This window comes from Glandiceps talaboti, chromosome 22 (assembly GCF_964340395.1).
Source record: "Glandiceps talaboti chromosome 22, keGlaTala1.1, whole genome shotgun sequence".
Taxonomy (NCBI): Eukaryota; Metazoa; Hemichordata; class Enteropneusta; family Spengelidae; genus Glandiceps; species Glandiceps talaboti.
The window spans coordinates 18,318,344-18,343,737 of NC_135570.1; the positions used below are offsets into that span (position 1 = coordinate 18,318,344).

At 38.8% G+C, this 25,394-nt stretch overlaps 1 protein-coding gene across 1 annotated transcript; it reads right to left on the minus strand.

Moving 5' to 3' along the window:
* Positions 1-1,673: 1,673 nt before the first annotated feature.
* On the minus strand, positions 1,674-19,100 carry LOC144452174 (uncharacterized). The gene is made up of 2 exons (XM_078143216.1): positions 18,856-19,100; positions 1,674-3,350 (listed from the first exon to the last, which is right to left on the minus strand). Exons 1-2 carry the CDS (start codon positions 18,896-18,898, stop codon positions 2,722-2,724), a joined length of 672 nt encoding a protein of 223 aa, XP_077999342.1. The 5' UTR covers positions 18,899-19,100; the 3' UTR covers positions 1,674-2,721.
* Positions 19,101-25,394: the final 6,294 nt, after the last annotated feature.

A 25,394-nucleotide genomic window follows, 5' to 3' on the forward strand; every position in this document is an offset into this window, starting at 1 on the left:
ACTATGTGTTTTACTGTCATGCTACGTGTCTTACTATCATACCATGTGTTTTACTGTCATACTATGTGTTTTACCATCATACTATGTGTTTTACTGTCATGCCACTGTCTTACTATCATACCATGTGTTTTACTGCCGTACTATGTGTTTTACTATCATACCATGTGTTTTACTGTCATACTATGTGTTTTACCATCATACTATGTGTTTTACTGTCATGCCTGTCATGCCACGCGTCTTACTATCATACTGTGTGTTTTACTATCATACTATGTGTTTTACTGTCATGCCACGTGTCTTACTGTCATACTATGTGTTTTACCATCATACTATGTTTTACTGTCATGCCTGTCATGCCACGCGTCTTACTATCATACTATGTGTTTTACCATCATACTGTGTTTTACTGTCATGCCTGTCATGCCACGCATCTTACTATCATACTGTGTTTTACTGTCATACTACGTGTCTTACTATCATACCCTGTGTTTTACTGTCATGCTATGTTTTACTATCATACTATGTGTTTTACTGTCATGCCACGTCTTACTATCATACCATGTGTTTTACTGTCATACTATGTGTTTTACTATCATACTGTGTTTTACTGTCATGCCTGTCATGCCACGTGTCTTACTATCATACCATGTGTTTTACTGTCATAGAATGTGTTTTACTATCATACTATGTGTTTTACTGTCATGCCACGTGTCTTACTATCATACCATGTTTTACTGTCATACTATGTTTTACTATCATACTGTGTTTTACTGTCATGCCTGTCATGCCACTGTCTTACTATCATACCATGTGTTTTACTGTCGTACTATGTGTTTTACTATCATACCATGTGTTTTACTGTCATGCCCGTCATGCCACGCATCTTACTATCATACCATGTGTTTTACTGTCATGCCACGTGTCTTACTATCATACCATGTGTTTTACTGTCATGTCATGTTTTACTGTCATAGAATGTGTTTTACTGTCATGTGTTTTACTATCATACTGTGTGTTTTACTATCATACCATGTGTTTTACTGTCATGCCTGTCATGCCACGCGTCCTACTGTCATACCATGTGTTTTACTGTCATGCCACGTGTCTTACTATCATACCATGTGTTTTACTGTCATAGAATGTTTTACTGTCATGTGTTTTACTATCATACTATGTGTTTTACTGTCATGTCATTTGTCTTACTGCCGTGTGTTTTACAGTCATACCAAGTGTTATACTATCATGCCATGTGTTTTACTGTCATATCATGTATTTTACTGTGATGAAAGTCAGACCATATTATGTGCCATATTTGCATATTTATCCGACTGTATCATGTTAAAACACAACACTGATGTAACTTTGATGATTAGACCTAGGGAACTGTCTTCTGCTTTTCGTTTATGGATACTTTGCAATGCAAATGCTTTACGCCAATGTTCGTAGAGGCTGCAATGGATAGTGTAATCTCATTGGAGTTTACCATGTATAAAGGACCATTGTGCCGTTATAGGTCCATACCAGGTGTGTGTGTGTGTGTGTGTGTGTGTGTGCGCGCGCACATGTACGTATGTATGGCGGTGGTCTAAACTCTGAATTGTCTCTCGTTTTCTTTCTTTCCTGTTTATTGACTCAGTAAAAAATAGCTTCTAGTCTCTTTAGCCAACTAACTCTTCGTTTGCTAAATAAACTATATCGTATATGAAACGTGTAGGGTATACGGTCTATTAGTAAACCTTGTCGTTTCCCCACTCTTGCCAAATCCCCTTTTCTAATGAAAATGTTACCATGGTATCAATTACACAAATATAACAAATTACATTGTATCAAACGTTTGGTTGATTATCAAGCCAGATAAACATTCAATCATATGATTATTACATTACATCCAAGTTTCAAATTCAGAAAGAATTTGTTTTCACGACGTGGCTACGAGTATGATTGCTTTATATCTATCAGATCCCCTTTCTGTACTCTCGTGCCACAGGCTAAATACACTGAATATGTAAAGCACGGTTGATAGAACACAAAAATTGACAGTTCAAGTTGAATCAGACAATAAACACGCTTCTACATGTATATTCTTCAAAGGCAAGTCTTTATTAGTACTAAGTATCAGGATCTAAAGTCGAATGAAGTATTTTAATTTCTCCAAGAATTTGTGGGGAAAATGTTTATTTCAACCATTTGCGTTCGATCACATCGTTGATGTGTTCAACTAAAACTAAGAAATCATGCAAAGATAGCAAGTTAGACTATCCGTTGTCAGCGCTGTCCATTTCCAAAGCCAGGGCATTACACTGTAATTGTATGAAGTGTCTTCAAAATAGTTTCACGTGTTTACTAAATTTTTTTTAAAACATTTATGTTCGAAGTATGAAGACCGCGGGAAAGGATGGAACACTTGTTCAAGTAATAGGCCGTTTTCTGTGTACAATTGTTACATGTGAAAATTTGAATTTTCCATGGTAAATTCGGGAGAAAGAAAAGTAAGGCGTAATCCCAAAGCTTTCACACTTTTTAGGTACTGAATTCTCGTTGTGAAAATCAGGAACACTGCGAATATTTTCTACTAAACGAATTCTTTTAGACTATAGTTTATAGTGAAGACCTCAGAATGGTGGAATAGTTACGACAAGTATGACACCAACTGTGTTCATGAAAGCAACACATGTTTGGAGTGTCGTTATTTCAACTCCATATATGTTTTTGAGTGTTCTGCTAAGGTTCGTTTTCTGCTTGATGTATTACCTCTTCTCCCTCTACAGTGACATTCTCTGTAACTGTTTCGGTTGTTTTTACGGTACTTTCAGTATTTTCTGTGTCACCTACAGTAGTAACGGTTTCCGTAATAATGGTCTGCTTGATAACTTGATGTCTGGTCTCCGAATGTGAGCTGTGTTCCGTAAACGTCATCTCCTCTCCTTCTAGTTGCTTGGTATCGATGGATTGTGTTGTATCGATAATCAGAGGTGTACTCTTGTGATCATCTATAACCTTCTCTGTAACTACCGTGCGAACAGTAACAGTCTCCTCTTCTTTGTTAATGCTTTCGCTGGCCGTTGGCGTATCTTCGGTCGGCTTTCCTTCAGTACTGTCGGCTACAGGTGTTTGTTCGGTGACAGGCGTCTGTTCCACTACTGCCGTTTGTTCAGCTACCGGCGTCAGCTGTTTGGCAGCATCTGGTTTATTATCTGATTTAACGCCATCTTGTGTAGTTGGAGAGCCACGATCGGGTTTGTCTGCCACTTGTTCTTCGTTTTGATCAACTGGCTGTTCTTTTTTCGGATCATCCATTTCATCTACCGGGACGATTTCTGGAGTATCACCGGCGGTAACATCCATTGAAGCTAGTAACACAAAGGAGGAACACAACAAAACAAAAAAAGTAAATTTTTTGATAAAATATAGCCAAAGTAAATTCAAGACACAAGACATCAAATCACACACACACACACACACACACACACATACATACATGAAGACATATGAAACATGGCTATTATATACATCATAATTTAAATATGCTTAAATGAAATGTACATTATTTCGCGAAAGCTGACTGAAACTTGGCAAATGTTGGTGATAAAGTATTGCACTGCCATACAATAGGAAGGTCACCATGACCTTACGTATTTGGGTCAAATATCCTGACCTTGAAAAACATTTTTACACAAGATTAAGATGAGCTGGAAGACTGTCACTTATGACAGTAAGGGGCCATCTAGGCTGCAGTGCATATTTCTTTTGGTTGCTCTCGATACTGGAATGTGGGAATGTCATAGATGATTAAAATGTGTATAGTCTCTTATACCATACACACCACCACACATTTCATATGCCTTGTACACTACCTTGTACACTACCTTGTACACCACCACACATTTCACATGCCTTGTACACTACCTTGTACATCACCATACCCATCACCACACATTTCATATGCCTTGTACACTACCATACCCATCACCACACATTTCATATGCCTTGTACACTACCATACCCATCAACACACATTTCATATGCCTTGTACACTACCATACCCATCACCACACATTTCATATGCCTTGTACACTACCATACCCATCACCACACATTGCATATGCCTTGTACACCACCATACCCATCACCACACATTTCATATGCCTTGTACACTACCATACCCATCACCACACATTTCATATGCCTTGTACACTACCATACCCATCACCACACATTTCATATGCCTTGTACACTACCATACCCATCACCACACATTTCATATGCCTTGTACACTACCATACCCATCACCACACATTTCATATGCCTTGTACACTACCATACCCATCACCACACATTTCATATGCCTTGTACACTACCATACCCATCACCACACATTGCATATGCCTTGTACACTACCATACCCATCAACACACATTTCATATGCCTTGTACACTACCATACCCATCACCACACATTTCATATGCCTTGTACACTACCATACCCATCACCACACATTGCATATGCCTTGTACACCACCATACCAATCACCACACATTTCATATGCCTTGTACACTACCATACCCATCACCACACATTTCATATGCCTTGTACACTATCATACCATTCACCACACATTTCATATGCCTTGTACACTACCATACCCATCACCACACATTGCATATGCCTTGTACACTACCCATCACCACACATTACATATGCCTTGTACACTACCATACCCATCACCACACATTTCATATGCCTTGTACACTACCATACCCATCACCACACATTGCATATGCCTTGTACACTACCCATCACCACACATTACATATGCCTTGTACACTACCATACCCATCACCACACATTTCATATGCCTTGTACACTACCATACCCATCACCACACATTTCATATGCCTTGTACACTACCATACCCATCACCACACATTTCATATGCCTTGTACACTACCATACCCATCACCACACATTTCATATGCCTTATACACTACCATACCCATCACCACACATTGCATATGCCTTGTACACTACCATACCCATCACCACACATTTCATATGCCTTATACACTACCATACCCATCACCACACATTGCATATGCCTTGTACACTACCATGCCCATCACCACACATTTCATATGCCTTGTACATCACCATACCCATCACCACACATTTCATATGCCTTGTACACTACCATACCCATCACCACACATTGCATATGCCTTGTACACTACCATACCCATCACCACACATTGCATATGCCTTGTACACTACCATACCCATCACCACACATTTCATATGCCTTGTACACTACCATACCCATCACCACACATTTCATATGCCTTGTACATCACCATACCCATCACCACACATTTCATATGCATTGTACACTACCCATCACCACACATTTCATATGCCTTGTACACCACCATACCCATCACCACACATTTCATATGCCTTGTACACTACCATACCCATCACCACACATTTCATATGCCTTGTACACTACCATACCCATCACCACACATTTCATATGCCTTGTACACTACCATACCCATCAACACACATTTCATATGCCTTGTACACTACCATACCCATCACCACACATTTCATATGCCTTGTACACCACCATACCCATCACCACACATTTCATATGCCTTGTACACTACCATACCCATCACCACACATTTCATATGCCTTGTACACTACCATACCATTCACCACACATTTCATATGCCTTGTACACTACCATACCCATCACCACACATTGCATATGCCTTGTACACTACCCATCACCACACATTACATATGCCTTGTAAACTACCATACCCATCACCACACATTTCATATGCCTTGTACACTACCATACCCATCACCACACATTGCATATGCCTTGTACACTACCCATCACCACATATTACATATGCCTTGTACACTACCATACCCATCACCACACATTTCATATGCCTTGTACACTACCATACCCATCACCACACATTTCATATGCATTGTACACTACCATACCCATCACCACACATTTCATATGCCTTATACACTACCATACCCATCACCACACATTGCATATGCCTTGTACACTACCATACCCATCACCACACATTTCATATGCCTTGTACATCACCATACCCATCACCACACATTTCATATGCCTTGTACACTACCATACCCATCACCACACATTGCATATGCCTTGTACACTACCATACCCATCACCACACATTGCATATGCCTTGTACACTACCATACCCATCACCACACATTTCATATGCCTTGTACACTACCATACCCATCACCACACATTTCATATGCCTTGTACATCACCATACCCATCACCACACATTGCATATGCCTTGTACACTACCCTCACCACACATTTCATATGCCTTGTACACCACCATACCCATCACCACACATTTCATATGCCTTGTACATCACCATACCCATCACCACACATTTCATATGCCTTGTACATCACCATACCCATCACCACACATTTCATATGCCTTGTACACTACCATACCCATCACTACACATTACATATGCCTTGTACACTACCATACCCATCACCACACATTTCATATGCCTTGTACATCACCATACCCATCAACACACATTTCATATGCCTTGTACATCACCATACCCATCACCACACAGTTCATATGCCTTGTACACTACCATACCCATCACCACACATTTCATATGCCTTGTACACTACCATACCCATCACCACACATTGCATATGCCTTGTACACTACCATACCCATCACCACACATTTCATATGCCTTGTTCACTACCATACCCATCACCACACATTTCATATGCCTTGTACATCACCATACCCATCACCACACATTGCATATGCCTTGTACATCACCATACCCATCACCACACATTGCATATGCCTTGTACACTACCATACCCATCACCACACATTTCATATGCCGTGTACACTACCATACCCATCACCACACATTGCATATGCCTTGTACACTACCATACCCATCACCACACATTGCATATGCCTTGTACACTACCATACCCATCACCACACATTTCATATGCCTTGTACACTACCATACCAATCACCACACATTTCATATGCCTTGTACACTACCATACCCATCACCACACATTGCATATGCCTTGTACACTACCATACCCATCACCACACATTGAATATGCCTTGTACACTACCATACCCATCACCACACCTTGCATATGCCTTGTACACTACCATACCCATCACCACACATTTCATATGCCTTGTACACTACCATACCCATCACCACACATTGCATATGCCTTGTACACCACACATTTCATATGCCTTGTACACTACCATACCCATCACCACACATTGCATATGCCTTGTACATCACCATACCCATCACCACACATTGCATATGCCTTGTACATCACCATACCCATCACCACACATTTCATATGCCTTGTACACTACCATACCCATCACCACACATTTCATATGCCTTGTACACTACCATACCCATCACCACACATTGCATATGCCTTGTACACTACCATACCCATCACCACACATTGCATATGCCTTGTACATCACCATACCCATCACCACACATTGCATATGCCTTGTACATCACCATACCCATCACCACACATTGCATATGCCTTGTACATCACCATACCCATCACCACACATTGCATATGCCTTGTACATCACCATACCCATCACCACACATTTCATATGCCTTGTACACTACCATACCCATCACCACACATTTCATATGCCTTGTACACTACCATACCCATCACCACACATTGCATATGCCTTGTACACCACCATACCCATCACCACACATTGCATATGCCTTGTACATCACCATACCCATCACCACACATTGCATATGCCTTGTACACTACCATACCCATCACCACACATTGCATATGCCTTGTACATCACCATACCCATCACCACACATTTCATATGCCTTGTACACTACCATACCCATCACCACACATTTCATATGCTTTGTACACTACCATACCCATCACCACACATTGCATATGCCTTGTACACCACCATACACATCACCACACATTTCATATGCCTTGTACACTACCTTGTACACTACCATACCCATCACCACACATTTCATATGCCTTGTACACTACCATACCCATCACCACACATTGCATATGCGTTGTACATCACCATACCCATCACCACACATTGCATATGCCTTGTACACTACCATACCCATCACCACACATTTCATATGACTTATAATATGTCATACACATCACCACAGATTTCATATGCCTTAGACTGCTTTCACAAAAACCTGTTGGGGGGATTTGAGGGGGGTACTCGAAAAAATATGCATAGTGTTAGGTTAGGGGGGTATCTGAAAAAATAATATGGGTCATAGGGGGAGTACCTGAAAAATAAATTGACCAGGTCTCCTCATACATGGGAAAATAACCTTTTAATAGTTGGTCAGCCTTTTTCAACAATAACAACAACAAAAACACCAAAGTTGTAAACAAATTGCTTCAATTGCAAAATCCTTCAAATTGCACATACGAAATAATACATCAATGTAAGAGTTGAATGGCATTTGTTGTTTTTGGTCCAAAAAATGCCAGTATCTTAAATGGACCGTAAAGTATCTTGTATAGAAAGCCGCTTCAAAGTTGAACATATCCAGGACCAGAATTATTATAAATTAGCCATTTCCACTGCTATGTGCAAAATCAGTTTCAACAAACATGTCAAAATGTATTTAGAGCAAAAGCCCTCAGATTCCAGCTGTGCTAAAAAATATAATGTAAGAAGAGTGTTGTTCAGTTTGACTCTACTGAACAACGCAGGTTTTCCCCGGGTACTCCGGTTTCCTCCTGCATTAACACTGAACCCATGAGGGATGGCCCTCACTGGACTTCTTGGGAGACAAGTGTTTATATGCTTAAAGAACTATCCAGTATAAATAAATATTATTATTAATGTCATTGAGACACTGCCACACCTTTGTCTCAGATGTGCTACATACGAAAGTATTTAAAAGGGAAAAAGAAATATGTAAATAAAGTGAACAATGTTCTTGTCTTTCTGGCAAAGGCAATCAAAGCAGAAACCAGCAAAACATGTATGACAGAGTATTTTCATTTTGGTACATGTAAATGTGTTGTGTAATGTGTAATTGTTGTGTGAGTTTAGTGAGCATAAAATGGAATATTAATTGGCCCTTCATTTAAAGTAAAATCGTTCATGTTACCTTTTTTCCCCTTTTTTATTCGCAATACCAGAAAGGATTTTAATGATGGCTGTGAATACCAACGGATTAAATATACATACGTTTGTTACATGTTCGCAAAATTACAAAGGTGAATACTTAATATGGCACAGTGAGTATACTATACAAGTGTTTAATACATTAAATACTAGTAAGTTTGCATGCTGTAGTAACTTATAGATTTTCTTCTACTGGATACTCTATTCATTTATTCACTCACTAAATTGCGCTGTTTGTCGACACGAGTTGGGCGTTTCCTTGAACATTAAATTACTACCTAAGCGAGACCTGTAATTCATTTAATTGCTACACAGTCCCGCTCAGTCATAACGAAGGGTTACAAATGCACTAATATACATGTACAAGGGTCAGGTGAAATTTTGTGTCATCTTGTTAATGTTGTCCTACATAACGGAATGCAATATTGATGATATTCTAACTTTGTGTTTAAACATATGGAATGTGAGACGGCGCGAAATACGTGTGGGGTGGTCGTAGGCGATCGTTGCTGGTAAATCATCCGGTGTGAATCTGTATAGCCAATAAAATATCAGTTTACTTTTACTTTTAAGGTCATGGAAACTGTACTGGGTCGTCCTTGGCATAAGTCGAACACAGGATGAGATCATTTAGAGTATTTTGGCGATTTTGTTTTTCGTTTTAATATTATTATGTTTAGCTTTTGGAAGGAAGAAAATGTTACAACGCAAAATGAAAATGAAAACTTATACCTTGAATGTTTTTATTAAAATGACAATACATCAACCCGATATCATTTTGGTGGTATCTGGGGAAAACCACTTCGTGCATTGACTATTGACTCATACTCATAATCCTTGGCAGGCTTCCAACGTACTCGTCATGGTTGGGAATGGATATTTGCATTGGGGTCACACAGTTTAAAGCATTTTCCATGAAGTGATCTGTTCTGCTTGAAGACGACTTATTACGGGCCCTAATTTTGACGTTTGAAAATGGAACTTACAGTGTCTTTATATTGGAATGGTTCACTTCGGTTTCCAATATCCACCATGTCTGGTAATACCAGAGATGTGGTTAATTCAAAGACATGCTACTTTTGAAATTTTCTAACAACGTAAGTGTCATCTCATCAACATTTTCTAACAGCCTAGGTGTCATTACTCATCGACTTTTCTCGCAGTTTAGGTGGCATGACTCGCCAACATTTTCGATTCTAATAGCCATGGTGGTATTACTTCTTGTCTTTTTCAAAAGGCATGTATACACATAAAAGTGAATTCTATAGAATTTCCATAAATTTCCTCAAAGCGGTTGCCATTGTATTACTTGGGTCTTGCTGGCAAACGGCATATTGCATTGGTTGAATCTTATTGCCATTGTTCAACATGTAGTAGTCAGAATTAAGTTACGTAATGTTCTGTTAATGTAACAGTCAGAATTAAGTCACGTAATGTTCTGTTGTTGTAACGGTCAGAATTGAGTCATGTAAAGTGCTGTTGTAACAGTCAGAATTAAGTCACGTAAAGTGCTGTTGTAACGGTCAGAACTGAGTCACGTAAAGTGCTGTTGTAACGGTCAGAATTGAGTCATCTAAAGTGCTGTTGTAACAGTCACAATTAAGTCACGTAAAGTGCTGTTGTAACGGTCAGAATTGAGTCACGTAAAGTGCTGTTGTAACAGTCAGAATTAAGTCACGTAAAGTGCTGTTGTAACGGTCAGAATTGAGTCATGTAAAGTGCTGTTGTAACAGTCAGTTAAGTCATGTAATGTTCTGTTGTAACAGTCAGAGTTAAGTCACGTAATGTTCTGTTGTAAGAGTTAAGCCGGGGAGTTAAGTCACGTAATGTTCGGTTGGCAACGATAACTACAAACTGTTGTATAGTGACTGTATGACATGATCACTAGAGAATAAAGCTTGTAGTGGTTAAGACTGTTAGAGCATACCAACATACTACATGCACTATGTCATATATGAGGGACTGTGGTAACGATACTGTCATGGGTTGTTAATAAGTTATGGAGTTTGAATAATCATTCTCTCTTTAATCTAGCCAGTTGGTGAAATCATTTAGGGGCATATAATCGATTCGTCTCTCAGTTACGGCCCCATTGGTAATAGTTCTATACGGTTTATTGATTTATATATTGAACAATTTGCAATTGCTCGAGTCCCCAATACAGCCCCAATTTTTGTTATATTCAAAATATCTCTCTGGCTGATTTCGTGATGTTGCGACAGTTCATATCAAATCTTGAAGAGTCAAAGTTTACTAAGAGTTTCTTATCCAAAAGTAGTTTATAGCACAACTGAGGTTCAGTAGTGCTATAGGGATGCCCGGCGTCTGTCTGTCTGTCTGTCTGTGTGTGTGTGTGTGTGTGTGTGTGTGTGTGTGTGTGTGTGTGTGTGTGTGTGAACAACTTAAAGTCAAAAAACGCTGCACCGATTGCCATGATATTCGATGGGTACATTACCTCGGGTGTCTAGTTGGGAAATTGGTCAAATCAAAATGATCTTACCACCAGTGTGTGGTTTGGGTCAAAAAATGTGATTTTTGGTCAAAAAACTTAAACTCAAAAACTACTGGGCAGATTGGGCTGAAATTTGGGTGAAACATTCTTCAGTGTGTTTTTACTAAGAATTGTTCATGACATGATGGTCCCATCAGTAATATGCAAATTAGGGCTAAAAATGTGTCTTTTTCTCAAAAATCTATAATTCTAAAACTACTGAGCAGATTGGCCTGAAATTTAATGGGAAAGCATCTAGGGATGTATGGACGAAGAAATATTATGCATACAATGATTCCATGAGTGATATGCAAATTAGGTGTAAAAATGTTCATTTTTGGTCAAAAACTTTATATCTCAAAAAGTACTTGGTCAATGAGTCTGAAACTTGGTGAGATGTTTCTGAAAGTGTTATTCTGCAGATTTCTTCAAAACATTTTGACAAAATTGGCACTCGCACCATGACCACGCCCTTAGCAACAACCGAATGGCAGTATATTTTGACAAATAATACCATCTGGTAGGCAAGTTAGTAAACATTCAAAACATGTATGCAAATACCTTAGCAATAATGACCACGTCCATACCAACAGCCAAATGGTGGTGTATTTCACAAAGATAACGGGGATTAATAGACAATGAATAAACATTCCAAAAATGTATGTAAATTTGCCTAGCAACAAGACCATGCAAATAGCAACAGCCAAATAATCACGTATATTGCAAAGATAATATCAGGAATTCTTACACAAGTGAACAAAAACATACAAAAATGTATGCAAATATACCTATCAACATGACCACGCCCATAGCAACAACCAAATGATAGCGTATATCACAAAGATAGCAACATGGTTGGATAGGCAACTGGGTAGTCATTCAACAAATGAACACCTATTAGCATGGATTAAACATGGATAAACATTTTTTTTAAAACTGTACAGTTGTGCTACAACACCATTGGCGGTATTTTTCTTTTGTACAACAGCAGTCTGCCTGCCAATCCATACTCAACGGAACAAAACCTATGTAATTTTGTAAGTGAAGACATGAAACTCTGTTACTATGTAAGTGAAGACACGAAATTTTCTTGCTATGTGAATGAAGACATGAAATACTGTCACTATGTAAATAAAGACATGAAAAACTCTTACTATGTAACTAAAGACATGAAATTCTGTTGCTATGTAAATAAAGACATGAAAAACTCTTACTATGTAAATAAAGACATGAAAAACTCTTACTATGTAAATAAAGCCATGAAATTATGTTGCTATGTAAATAGAGACATACAATTCTGTTACTCTGTAAGTGAAGGCATGAAATTCTTCTTCGATATAAAAATTCTCCTCCTTAAATCATTCGTATATTTGAGGTCAGGTCAAATAGTTTACAACTCAATTACTTGATACTTCTCATAACGCGGTCAACATGAATTATAATTTGATTTTGTCTGTAATATTTCAAGACATTTAAAATTTAGTCTGCTAATGAAGTAAGGTATGGGATGCTTCTTAATTACCTGGTGTAAGAAATGTGGTTGAAAAGTTATCGCTTTTAACCAAAACAAAACTGAATGTTTTATTTTTATAGTCTGACATTACAAGGACGCGATAGTGCGATAACCCTGAATGTACCTACGACGAATGGAAATCAAGGACACGTAAGGGAGCCTTCAGTATTTACAACGGGGAGGGCCGGAGGAAATCACACATGGTCTGTTAAGTAAAACATGACCCCCCCCCCCCCATTCTCCATTTGTAAAAAGTGACCCCCCCCCCCTTTTGTCCCATTTTGTAAAACATGACCCTCCCATGACAATTACATATACTGAACGTTAACCAATATTCCCATTATATGTATACATACAAATTAAAGGATTTTGACTCTGTATTAGAAAGGACTAGTTACCTTTCTCTAATAATCATACACAATCTAGTTAGTATCTAAAACGTGCTGTCCATGTTGTGCATACTCTGCCTGATCTGGTCACTTGTAAAAGTTACCTGATATCATTGTCATCATCATCATCATCATCATCACGTTCACCTTCAGTATTGCCACTATCAGTGTCACTCTAATCTGACTAACTGGTACTACGTGAGTCAGTACATGTATCACTGTCCGTGTTCTCTATGACATTCAAAACTAAATCATCATCATCATCATCATCATCATCATTATCATCATCATCATCATCATCATCATCGTCAGTGCTACCATCGCCATCATACTTTAACAACAATATTCACGTACAGTGTGAGTGATAAGGTGAGATGGGCACATTCAACAAAATGCATCGTTTTATTATACAATTTTCTTACATATATGTATTTTAATGTTTGCATTTTTGCATGTAAAATACTCGTATAAATACATGATGAGTGCTCATCTCACTTTTACATCGCAAAACACACAAAACAAATCGACAATAATTGAATCTTCGATTTGGTCACAAAACTACGGATGTAAAATGTGACCCTCCCCAAACATTGTAATGCAAAATATGACCCTCCCCCAAGAACAGGTTTGTAAAATGTGACCCACCTGATTCCTCCGCCCCCCTGTAAATACTGGAGGCTCCCTAATGTTTCGTCATACTTTGAAGTGATTCTCATCCGAACATGAGTCATATTTGACAAAATATGTAACCGATATGGCATAACTGGCATGTCTACACGTCAACCATCAACGCCTACACTAGTGTATCTTTTACACTTTCACAAACCAATCATCGCCTACAGTGCAACTATATTACTATTACTCCATACTATTTTTGTCAGTGAAAAAAGTATTAATACTTACGGAAATTTGTTCAATCTTTCCAAAATGTTATGTATGTAGGTCAAAGATGGTCAACTAAACCGTGAAAATAGTCTTGAGCACGTACACACAGTGTTTGAGTCACATGCCGCAGTTTAATAGTTGTTTTCAATTTCAAAATACAAACCTAAATTTCGTATTTACAACAAAAATCTTCCAATGGTATAATTGTGAACTGCCAAAACCTCAATCGATCAGAAAAAAAAACGACCAGAACGGATGTAAAAAAAAAAGGTCCATAGTGCCACCATGGATATGATATCAGTTGCATGTGTGTGACAAATGCTTTGGTGAAATATGGGAGTTGGTGGGTGGGGGGGGGGGGTGTAATACGAAGGGACTTCTCAGGGGGGGGGGGCGATGCCTGTCACGTGACACACTATCGCTTCAGCGCAATGAAGCTCATTCAGTATTGATACACTGTCGAGTGCACTTCCTGCCTACCCCTAGCACTGTGTACTACTGCATACAAATTCGTAGTCTATCAGCTAGCCCTCGGATGTTCTTCCGATAAAATACGACACACAGCCGAACAGCGCTATCGAGGATGGAACATCGGTGTTCGGGCAAGCCCTCACATGCGAACTTCGTTCGCTTATAGTTATAGCATCGAAAGAAAGCCCGAACGTCTAGCAGCAAGACTAACAAATTCGCTGCTGACAACAGATTGACAAGGTACGTACATTTTCACGTTTCATACGTTTTAAATTCGTCTTTCCTTTATTTTTGCCATCGTAATTTATTATGTGTACTAGTATATTTCATCGCCAAATCAGATCGAAAAGTATTCAGCGATGTGACCGTGTATACCGTACCGTACGTGTACATGCCGGCCTGCAGCTAGTTCATTGTATTTGTAGTTCGGTATATATGGTAGGTCGCGGTCGCGTTTTTACCAAAATAAAAAAAGTACATGGACATTCCATTTTCTAGAATCAACTTCAAGGCAGCATTTGTTGGACACCTACATGTTCATTGATAATTAATGACTGTGATAGTTGTGACATTCAACGTCCAGCAAGCGACGTCTACGTCTAGTACGCTAGTGTGCAAGCTCGACGTCAGGTGATCAGTGCGCTACGCCTGGCATAACGTACCGCACCCGGTCTAACGCCCATAAGTTTACGTTCTTTCTGCGTTCTCTGTCTTGCCGTACTTACTGAAAAATGAAGTTTCATTTGTGTCGACAAGTAAACTATGTAGTTGTTTAACATTTTTACATGTGTATTGTTTCAGATACGTGCTGTTCCCAGTGAAATGAAACTGGTTGTGCCTTCGACGCATTTCTTGCAGAGAGAGTGAGGAGTACTCCCGTCAGAAATATATATGTGATCGCTGCATAATGTATCCAGGGTGGCCCTAGTTATACGACAATAACACGAAAAAATGTATTATATAAAATAAAATAAAAATGTAAGATTTACAGTGTTTTTTTTTGTATTTATAACAGCATTTCTGGCAAAGTGGTTTGTTCGAAAGTGTATTGTACTATTACTAGTACAACATTACATATATGATGACGAGGCGTGCGTCGCCATCTTGAAATTAAGACAGTTTCGACTAGTCTTTGACGCTGGCGTATTGTCATTATTCGTGGAGCACTTAGTGGTAGCAAGATATAACGTAAATTATCATGAATCAAAATGTATAAATGTTGATTTTTTTTCATTGAATACATGGTGTTCTTCTGTGAAAAAACCATCGGAAAATAACGTTCGTCGAAAGCTCTGACTAAGTAGTCTGACCTGTCTCCTGCATTCGAACATAAATAATTTCACAACTGGACGTTTTTGATATTATTTAAGCATTTTGGGATGATGCTTTATAGCTTTACAACAAATGTGGAATATATCTTGAGAAATTATTTACATATACACTCAAAATTCATTGAAAAACGGGAAATACTCGCTTGTACTAAGTTGTAGTGCAGCGGGGTCACGCTCTATTGTTCTCGGGGTCAAACCATATCACGTGGTAGGTATCGTCCCCCCCCCCCCGGACTTCTATACGATGCCGTCACACTTACCGACAACATGCGACCTCATCCAATGCATATCAAAATGAAAAGTAGGATACTTGACTATTTGTATCTATTAAAATTGTGTATACTACTGGGTAAATGAATCCCATTGCAAATATTCAATTCTCACAGAACGGTCAACTTCTGAATCGCTTGTTTACAAAAAAATATATATTAAAGTATATTTTAAATTACGGAGTGTCTGGTGACAAGCGCTTGTCAGCAGCATATTGTTCTCGTGACAAGCGCCGAGCGTACATGTGTACTACAGCCTGGTCGACGTCAACATGTGCGCTAGTACTGACCCGTACCTTTGACACAATTAAGGCCCGGAATGGAGTTATACCGTCACCGTGTCGTTTTCCTGTAGTAGTTTCAAGTTTCCCACCCCAGCTTTAATAGTACTTGAGATTTAATGTTTATTTCACGATTCGGCGTTTAACTTGCGCGGCCGGTGAGCTGTCGTCAGCTGTATGTCATTACTTTGAGGCCATCACTGCACATGGGATAAAACAAGTAAAAAAGACCACGCAACACCACAAAAACTATACGCATTTTACCTGTCCTTCACAATAATGAATGTTATTGATGCAACAAACTTTAGTTGTTTTAGATTAATTACCTTTACTGTTTACACGTTGCACGTAGTACTACATCACATACGCGGCCATGGCCATGGAGCATATAGGCGGTGAAGTGTACATGTAATGTGTGTACGCGGCGGACTTCGCGGTTGTTGGAAAAAACAGGAGCTATCACACGTAAATTAACAGTTTTAAGAACTGATGGTGTTTGATAAAGTGATAAAGTGCAATCAATTTCAAGGGTAATAAGAACGTTTTACACTTGACGCCAAAACACATCATAATGGGTGTCAAAGGTCACGCTTGTCAGCAGCATATTGTTCTAGTGACAAGCGCTTGTCAGCAGACTCGGCCTTTAAATTAAATAAGGCTAGGACCTCTAACATGAACGAGGTAAAACAACAGACAAAATAAGATTATTATTGCTACCAATACTTTTAATTAACAACATTTTGGTAATTGTATTTATCGTGGACATTTGTATCACTGGTACTGTTTACAATAATTGTGCCAAGCTAAGTTAACTACATTCCATATTTATCGTTGAAAATATTTGTGTAATAAGGTTGTGAATTTTTGACAAGATTTGATGGAATACATCATTGACAATACAGTTTGTGGATACTAAATTTGATCTCGTCAACACTACATCTGTCTATTCGTATGAAGTGTGGGTCAGGGGTCAAGGGTCGGCAAACTATGGCAGAGGGTTTCAAATATGGTTTTAACTATATGGTAGAGGAAGTGAAGTAACGGCTCCAACTGATGATACCAACTACCGGATACTGCTGAAGTGTTTGAGACAGGAAAAACTGAAAAGTTATCAAACGTTAAAAAAGTGATAAACGGTAGCAACGCTTTTACTCGTACGTACGGGACTCCGAGGGGTATTGCGACTTCATGTGAAATGATAATATACTTTATTTGAAAGTTGTTGGGCAAACTGCATTCTTCACATTGCAGTGATATATACGGAATGCGCAACGCCACGGTTCATGAAAACTTGACACCAATACGTCTGGAACTATAAGTATATACTTAATTATAGTGATTTCCATAACGTAATGGTCGACATATGATTACTTGTTTTCTCTAGGTCTAATTCACCATTCTCTATACAGGATTAAGTTGCAACATAACATGATAATTCTCAGGTCAACAACAATTTGCAATTGTGTACACTTTTACAACTTTTGTCGGGTGAAAAGTTTAATTATAACCGTGGTCATGGTAGTATGTTATTCGATCAACGCACATCGATGTCTACACAAATTAAAGACTCCCCTCTGATGCAAGCTGTGATATGCAGTTGATGTGACTGGTGATTCCACGACCTTTAAACCAGTGTCACTTTCTTTCAACTGTCTTATAATCCCTAAAATTAAAGGCAAATAATTGTCAAATCAACGCTTAAAACCAGTGAAATGACAACAACTAGCACAGCATAACTTTTTGTTACTTTAAATCTCATTGTACTTTTTAACTTATCGATTCGATATGAGAGATAGTCGTAGAGTAGGCAAAGTTAAAAATAGCCATATACTAATAGTATGTATGGACGCAATGTCTGAGTTAAACTGAGAGGCACATGATTACGCTAATGTCTGGAGTGTCGAGTCTATACAACAAAGTGTAAGAGATGACAAAACCTACCACGTTTTCGACCTCCGCAACATTTAGATTGAGCCTTCCCCATCGTGCGTCTCTCTAACGACAACACTTCACACTTGGATCGCTGTGACTTGATCGGAAACCTGGCTGTAAATCGGTTTAAACCGTAGAGATGAGATTGTTGGTGAAAGGGAGATGATGGTGATGGGCGCAGCTGGATGGGCGGGGTCGAGGACCAGGGACGGACACGTAATACGTCTTACAGTCTAGCCACTCCTATCCAAATGGCATGCCTTTGTCATGTGTAGAGTGGGGTCGACGATAAATGATCCGAAAGATGAGAACATGGCCAGCATTATTCATTTATTAGTTTCGCAATGGCAACCTCCTTGAAATACGCATTGACATTTATACACACATTATTCACACATTATTCACACATTTATACACACATATATGACAGCATTTCTAGTAGGTAAACAGTGGAATGACACCCTTTTCTACATTCAGTTAGTTGAATGACACCCTCTGCACTGTAAAACCAGTGGAATGACAGCCACCACTCTATAAAATAAGTGGAATGACAGCATTTTCAATGCTTTGGAACTGGAATGACAGCATTTCTAGTAGGTAAACAGTGGAATGACACCCTTTTCTACATTCAGTTAGTTGAATGACACCCTCTGCACTGTAAAACCAGTGGAATGACAGCCACCACTCTATAAAATAAGTGGAATGACAGCATTTTCAATGCTTTGGAACTGGAATGACAGCATTTCTAGTAGGTAAACAGTGGAATGACACCCTTTTCTACATTCAGTTAGTTGAATGACACCCTTTGCACTTTAAAACCAGTAGAATGACAGCCACCACTCTATAAAATGAGTGAAATGACAGCATTTTCAATGCTTTGGAACTGTAATGACAGATTTTACAGTGGGTAAATAGTGGAATGACAACCTTTTCTGCATTTAGTTAGTTGAATGACACCCTCTGCACTGTAAAACCAGTAGAATGACAGCCGCCACTCTATAAAATGAGTGAAATGACAGCATTTTCAATGCTCTGGAACTGGAATGACAGATTTTACAGTGGGTAAATAATGGAATGACACCCTTTTCTGCATTCAGTTAGTTGAATGACACCCTATGCACTGTAAAACCAGTAGAATGACAGCCGCCACTCTATAAGATAAGTGGAATGACAGCATCTTCAATGCTTTGGAACTGGAATGACAGCATTTCCAGCATGTAAACAATGGAATAACATCCCTTTCTACATTCAGTTAGTTGAATGACACCCTATGCACTGTAAAACCAGTGGAATGACAGCCACCACTCTATAAAATAAGTGGAATGACAGCATTTTCAATGCTTTGGAACTGGAATGACAGCATTTCTAGTAGGTAAACAGTGGAATGACACCCTTTTCTACATTCAGTTAGTTGAATGACACCCTCTGCACTGTAAAACCAGTGGAATGACAGCTGCCACTCTATAAAATAAGTGGAATGACGGCATTTCCAATGCTTTGGAACTGGAATGACAGCATTTCTAGTAGGTAAACAGTGGAATGACACCCTTTTCTACATTCAGTTAGTTGAATGACACCCTCTGCACTGTAAAACCAGTGGAATGACAGCCGCCACTCTATAAAATAAGTGGAATGACAGCATTTTCAATGCTTTGGAACTGGAATGACAGATTTTACAGTGGGTAAATAGTAGAATGACACCCTTTTCTACATTCAGTTAGTTGAATGACACCCTCTGCACTGTAAAACCAGTGGAATGACAGCCGCCACTCTATAAAATAAGTGGAATGACAGCATTTTCAATGCTTTGGAACTGGAATGACAGATTTTACAGTGGGTAAATAGTAGAATGACACCCTTTTCTACATTCACTTAGTTGACTGACACCCTCTGCACTGTAAAACCAGTAGAATGACAGCCACCACTCTATAAAATGAGTGAAATGACAGCATTTTCAATGCTTTGGAACTGGAATGACAGATTTTACAGTGGGTAAATAGTAGAATGACACCCTTTTCTACATTCAGTTAGTTGAATGACACCCCTGCACTGTAAAACCAGTAGAATGACAGCCGCCACTCTATAAGATAAGTGGAATGACAGCATCTTCAATGCTTTAGAACTGAAATGACAGCATTTCCAGTATGTAAACAGTGGAATAACACCCCTTTCTACATTCAGTTAGTTGACTGACACCCTCTGCACTGTAAAACCAGTGGAATGACAGCTGCCACTCTATAAAATAAGTGGAATGACAGCATTTTCAATGCTTTGGAACTGGAATGACAGCATTTCTAGTAGGTAAACAGTGGAATGACACCCTTTTCTACATTCAGTTAGTTGAATGACACCCTCTGCACTGTAAAACCAATAGAATGACAGCCACCACTCTATAAAATGAGTGAAATGACAGCATTTTCAATGCTTTGGAACTGGAATGACAGATTTTACAGTGGGTAAATAGTGGAATGACACCCTTTTCTGCATTTAGTTAGTTGAATGACACCCTCTGCACTGTAAAACCAGTAGAATGACAGCCGCCACTCTATAAAATGAGTGAAATGACAGCATTTTCAATGCTTTGGAACTGGAATGACAGATTTTACAGTGGGTAAATAGTGGAATGACACCCTTTTCTGCATTCAGTTAGTTGAATGACACCCTCTGCACTGTAAAACCAGTAGAATGACAGCCGCCACTCTATAAGATAAGTGGAGTGACAGCATCTTCAATGCTTTGGAACTGGAATGACAGCATTTCCAGTATGTAAACAATGGAATAACACCCCTTTCTACATTCAGTTAGTTGAATGACACCCTATGTACCGTAAAACCAGTGGAATGACAGCCACCACTCTATAAAATAAGTGGAATGACAGCATTTTCAATGCTTTGGAACTGGAATGACAGCATTTCTAGTAGGTAAACAGTGGAATGACACCCTTTTCTACATTCAGTTAGTTGAATGACACCCTCTGCACTGTAAAACCAGTGGAATGACAGCTGCCACTCTATAAAATAAGTGGAATGACAGCATTTCGAATGCTTTGGAACTGGAATGACAGCATTTCTAGTAGGTAAACAGTGGAATGACACCCTTTTCTACATTCAGTTAGTTGAATGACACCCTATGCACTGTAAAACCAGTGGAATGACAGCCACCACTCTATAAAATAAGTGGAATGACAGCATTTTCAATGCTTTGGAACTGGAATGACAGATTTTACAGTGGGTAAATAGTAGAACGACACCCTTTTCTACATTCAGTTAGTTGAATGACACCCTCTGCACTGTAAAACCAGTAGAATGACAGCCACCACTCTATAAAATGAGTGAAATGACAGCATTTTCAATGCTTTGGAAATGGAATGACAGATTTTACAGTGGGTAAATAGTGGAATGACACCCTTTTCTGCATTCAGTTAGTTGAATGACACCCTCTGCACTGTAAAACCAGTAGAATGACAGCCGCCACTTTATAAGATAAGTGGAATGACAGCATCTTCAATGCTTTGGAACTGGAATGACAGCATTTCCAGTATGTAAACAGTGGAATAACACCCCTTTCTACATTCAGTTATTTGAATGACACCCTCTGCACTGTAAAACCAGTGGAATGACAGCCACCACTCTATAAGATAAGTGGAATGACAGCATCTTCAATGCTTTAGAACTGAAATGACAGCATTTCCAGTATGTAAACAGTGGAATAACACCCCTTTCTACATTCAGTTAGTTGACTGACACCCTCTGCACTGTAAAACCAGTGGAATGACAGCTGCCACTCTATAAAATAAGTGGAATGACAGCATTTTCAATGCTTTGGAACTGGAATGACAGCATTTCTAGTAGGTAAACAGTGGAATGACACCCTTTTCTACATTCAGTTAGTTGAATGACACCCTCTGCACTGTAAAACCAATAGAATGACAGCCACCACTCTATAAAATGAGTGAAATGACAGCATTTTCAATGCTTTGGAACTGGAATGACAGATTTTACAGTGGGTAAATAGTGGAATGACACCCTTTTCTGCATTTAGTTAGTTGAATGACACCCTCTGCACTGTAAAACCAGTAGAATGACAGCCGCCACTCTATAAAATGAGTGAAATGACAGCATTTTCAATGCTTTGGAACTGGAATGACAGATTTTACAGTGGGTAAATAGTGGAATGACACCCTTTTCTGCATTCAGTTAGTTGAATGACACCCTCTGCACTGTAAAACCAGTAGAATGACAGCCGCCACTCTATAAGATAAGTGGAGTGACAGCATCTTCAATGCTTTGGAACTGGAATGACAGCATTTCCAGTATGTAAACAATGGAATAACACCCCTTTCTACATTCAGTTAGTTGAATGACACCCTATGTACCGTAAAACCAGTGGAATGACAGCCACCACTCTATAAAATAAGTGGAAAGACAGCATTTTCAATGCTTTGGAACTGGAATGACAGCATTTCTAGTAGGTAAACAGTGGAATGACACCCTTTTCTACATTCAGTTAGTTGAATGACACCCTCTGCACTGTAAAACCAGTGGAATGACAGCTGCCACTCTATAAAATAAGTGGAATGACAGCATTTCGAATGCTTTGGAACTGGAATGACAGCATTTCTAGTAGGTAAACAGTGGAATGACACCCTTTTCTACATTCAGTTAGTTGAATGACACCCTATGCACTGTAAAACCAGTGGAATGACAGCCACCACTCTATAAAATAAGTGGAATGACAGCATTTTCAATGCTTTGGAACTGGAATGACAGATTTTACAGTGGGTAAATAGTAGAACGACACCCTTTTCTACATTCAGTTAGTTGAATGACACCCTCTGCACTGTAAAACCAGTAGAATGACAGCCACCACTCTATAAAATGAGTGAAATGACAGCATTTTCAATGCTTTGGAAATGGAATGACAGATTTTACAGTGGGTAAATAGTGGAATGACACCCTTTTCTGCATTCAGTTAGTTGAATGACACCCTCTGCACTGTAAAACCAGTAGAATGACAGCCGCCACTTTATAAGATAAGTGGAATGACAGCATCTTCAATGCTTTGGAACTGGAATGACAGCATTTCCAGTATGTAAACAGTGGAATAACACCCCTAAATTTCTACATTCAGTTATTTGAATGACACCCTCTGCACTGTAAAACCAGTGGAATGACAGCCACCACTCTATAAAATAAGTGGAATGACAGCATTTCCAATGCTTTGGAACTGGAATGACAGCATTTCTAGTAGGTGAACAGTGGAATGACACCCTTTTCTGCATTCAGTTAGTCGAATGACACCCTCTGCACTGTAAAACCAGTGGAATGACAGCCACCACTCTATAAAATGAGTGGAATGACAGCATTTCCAATGCTTTGGAACTGGAATGACAGCATTTCTAGTAGGTAACTGAGTGGAATGACACCCTTTTCTACATTCAGTTAGTTGAATGACACACTCAGCACTGTAAAACCAGTGGAACGACAGCCGCCACTCTATAAAATAAGTGGAATGACAGCATTTCCAATGCTTTGGAACTGGAATGACAGCATTTCCAATATCTAAACAGTAGAACGAACAAACGAATGAATGAACAAATGAATGAACGAATGAATGAATGAATGAATGAATTAATTAATTAATTAATTTACCCATTATTTATCTAGAATTCTAAATGGGAGCTTTGTCCGAGGATAGTTACCAATTCGACAGAATGTATTAGAAAATATTGGCATTGTGTTTGTGTAACAGTTTTACATGAATTTGTCAGATTCGTCGCCACTGATATGAATCGATTTGACTTATAATCGAGTATATAATCGAGTTATGGTTTATGCCATGTTTAAAACCTATAATAGGCAAATGAACAAATTTAGGTCAAACCAATGTTAATGGTCCAAGCAACAGATGGGAAAGTGATCCTTCCAAATTGTGACCCTTCCTCCTTGAATAACTTCTCCCCGGCTCCTGTCCCTTTCTCACAAATATTTAATCTTATTGTCATATCAATTAAATCAGTATTTATATTTTTCTAATATTGAATTTCTGGAATATTTCATTATAGCACAGTCCAATGTTGTTTGGTCACTAGATATAAAGTTACAAAATTTCTTGTATATTTACAGACTTAAAGACAATTAACAGCACACTTGTAATAAAATTTTGTAATAAAATTGCCGACATTTGTAATAAACGGCCGACATTTGTACATTTGTAGTAACATTGCCGACATCTTAAAGCTGATTTTTGAAATTTTAAAGAACAGTATTTGCATATAAATTGTCGATATTAAAGTATGATCGTAATCCTGCATGCCAGGAAGTTTTGCACCGATATTTGGCACCAAAAAGGACACACGGCGATATCTTTATGTATCTACTTCTGTGATTCAAATCCAACATTCTTTCTTTAACTATCAGAGTTTATCATTGGTTGGCCTATCATAGGCTTGACAACGGTGGTAATTTGTCCCCTAATGCATGGCAGTTAACCTATTAGTTGCAAAATCGCTGTTTATGTTTTCTAGAGAAATTGGATTACTTGATGGT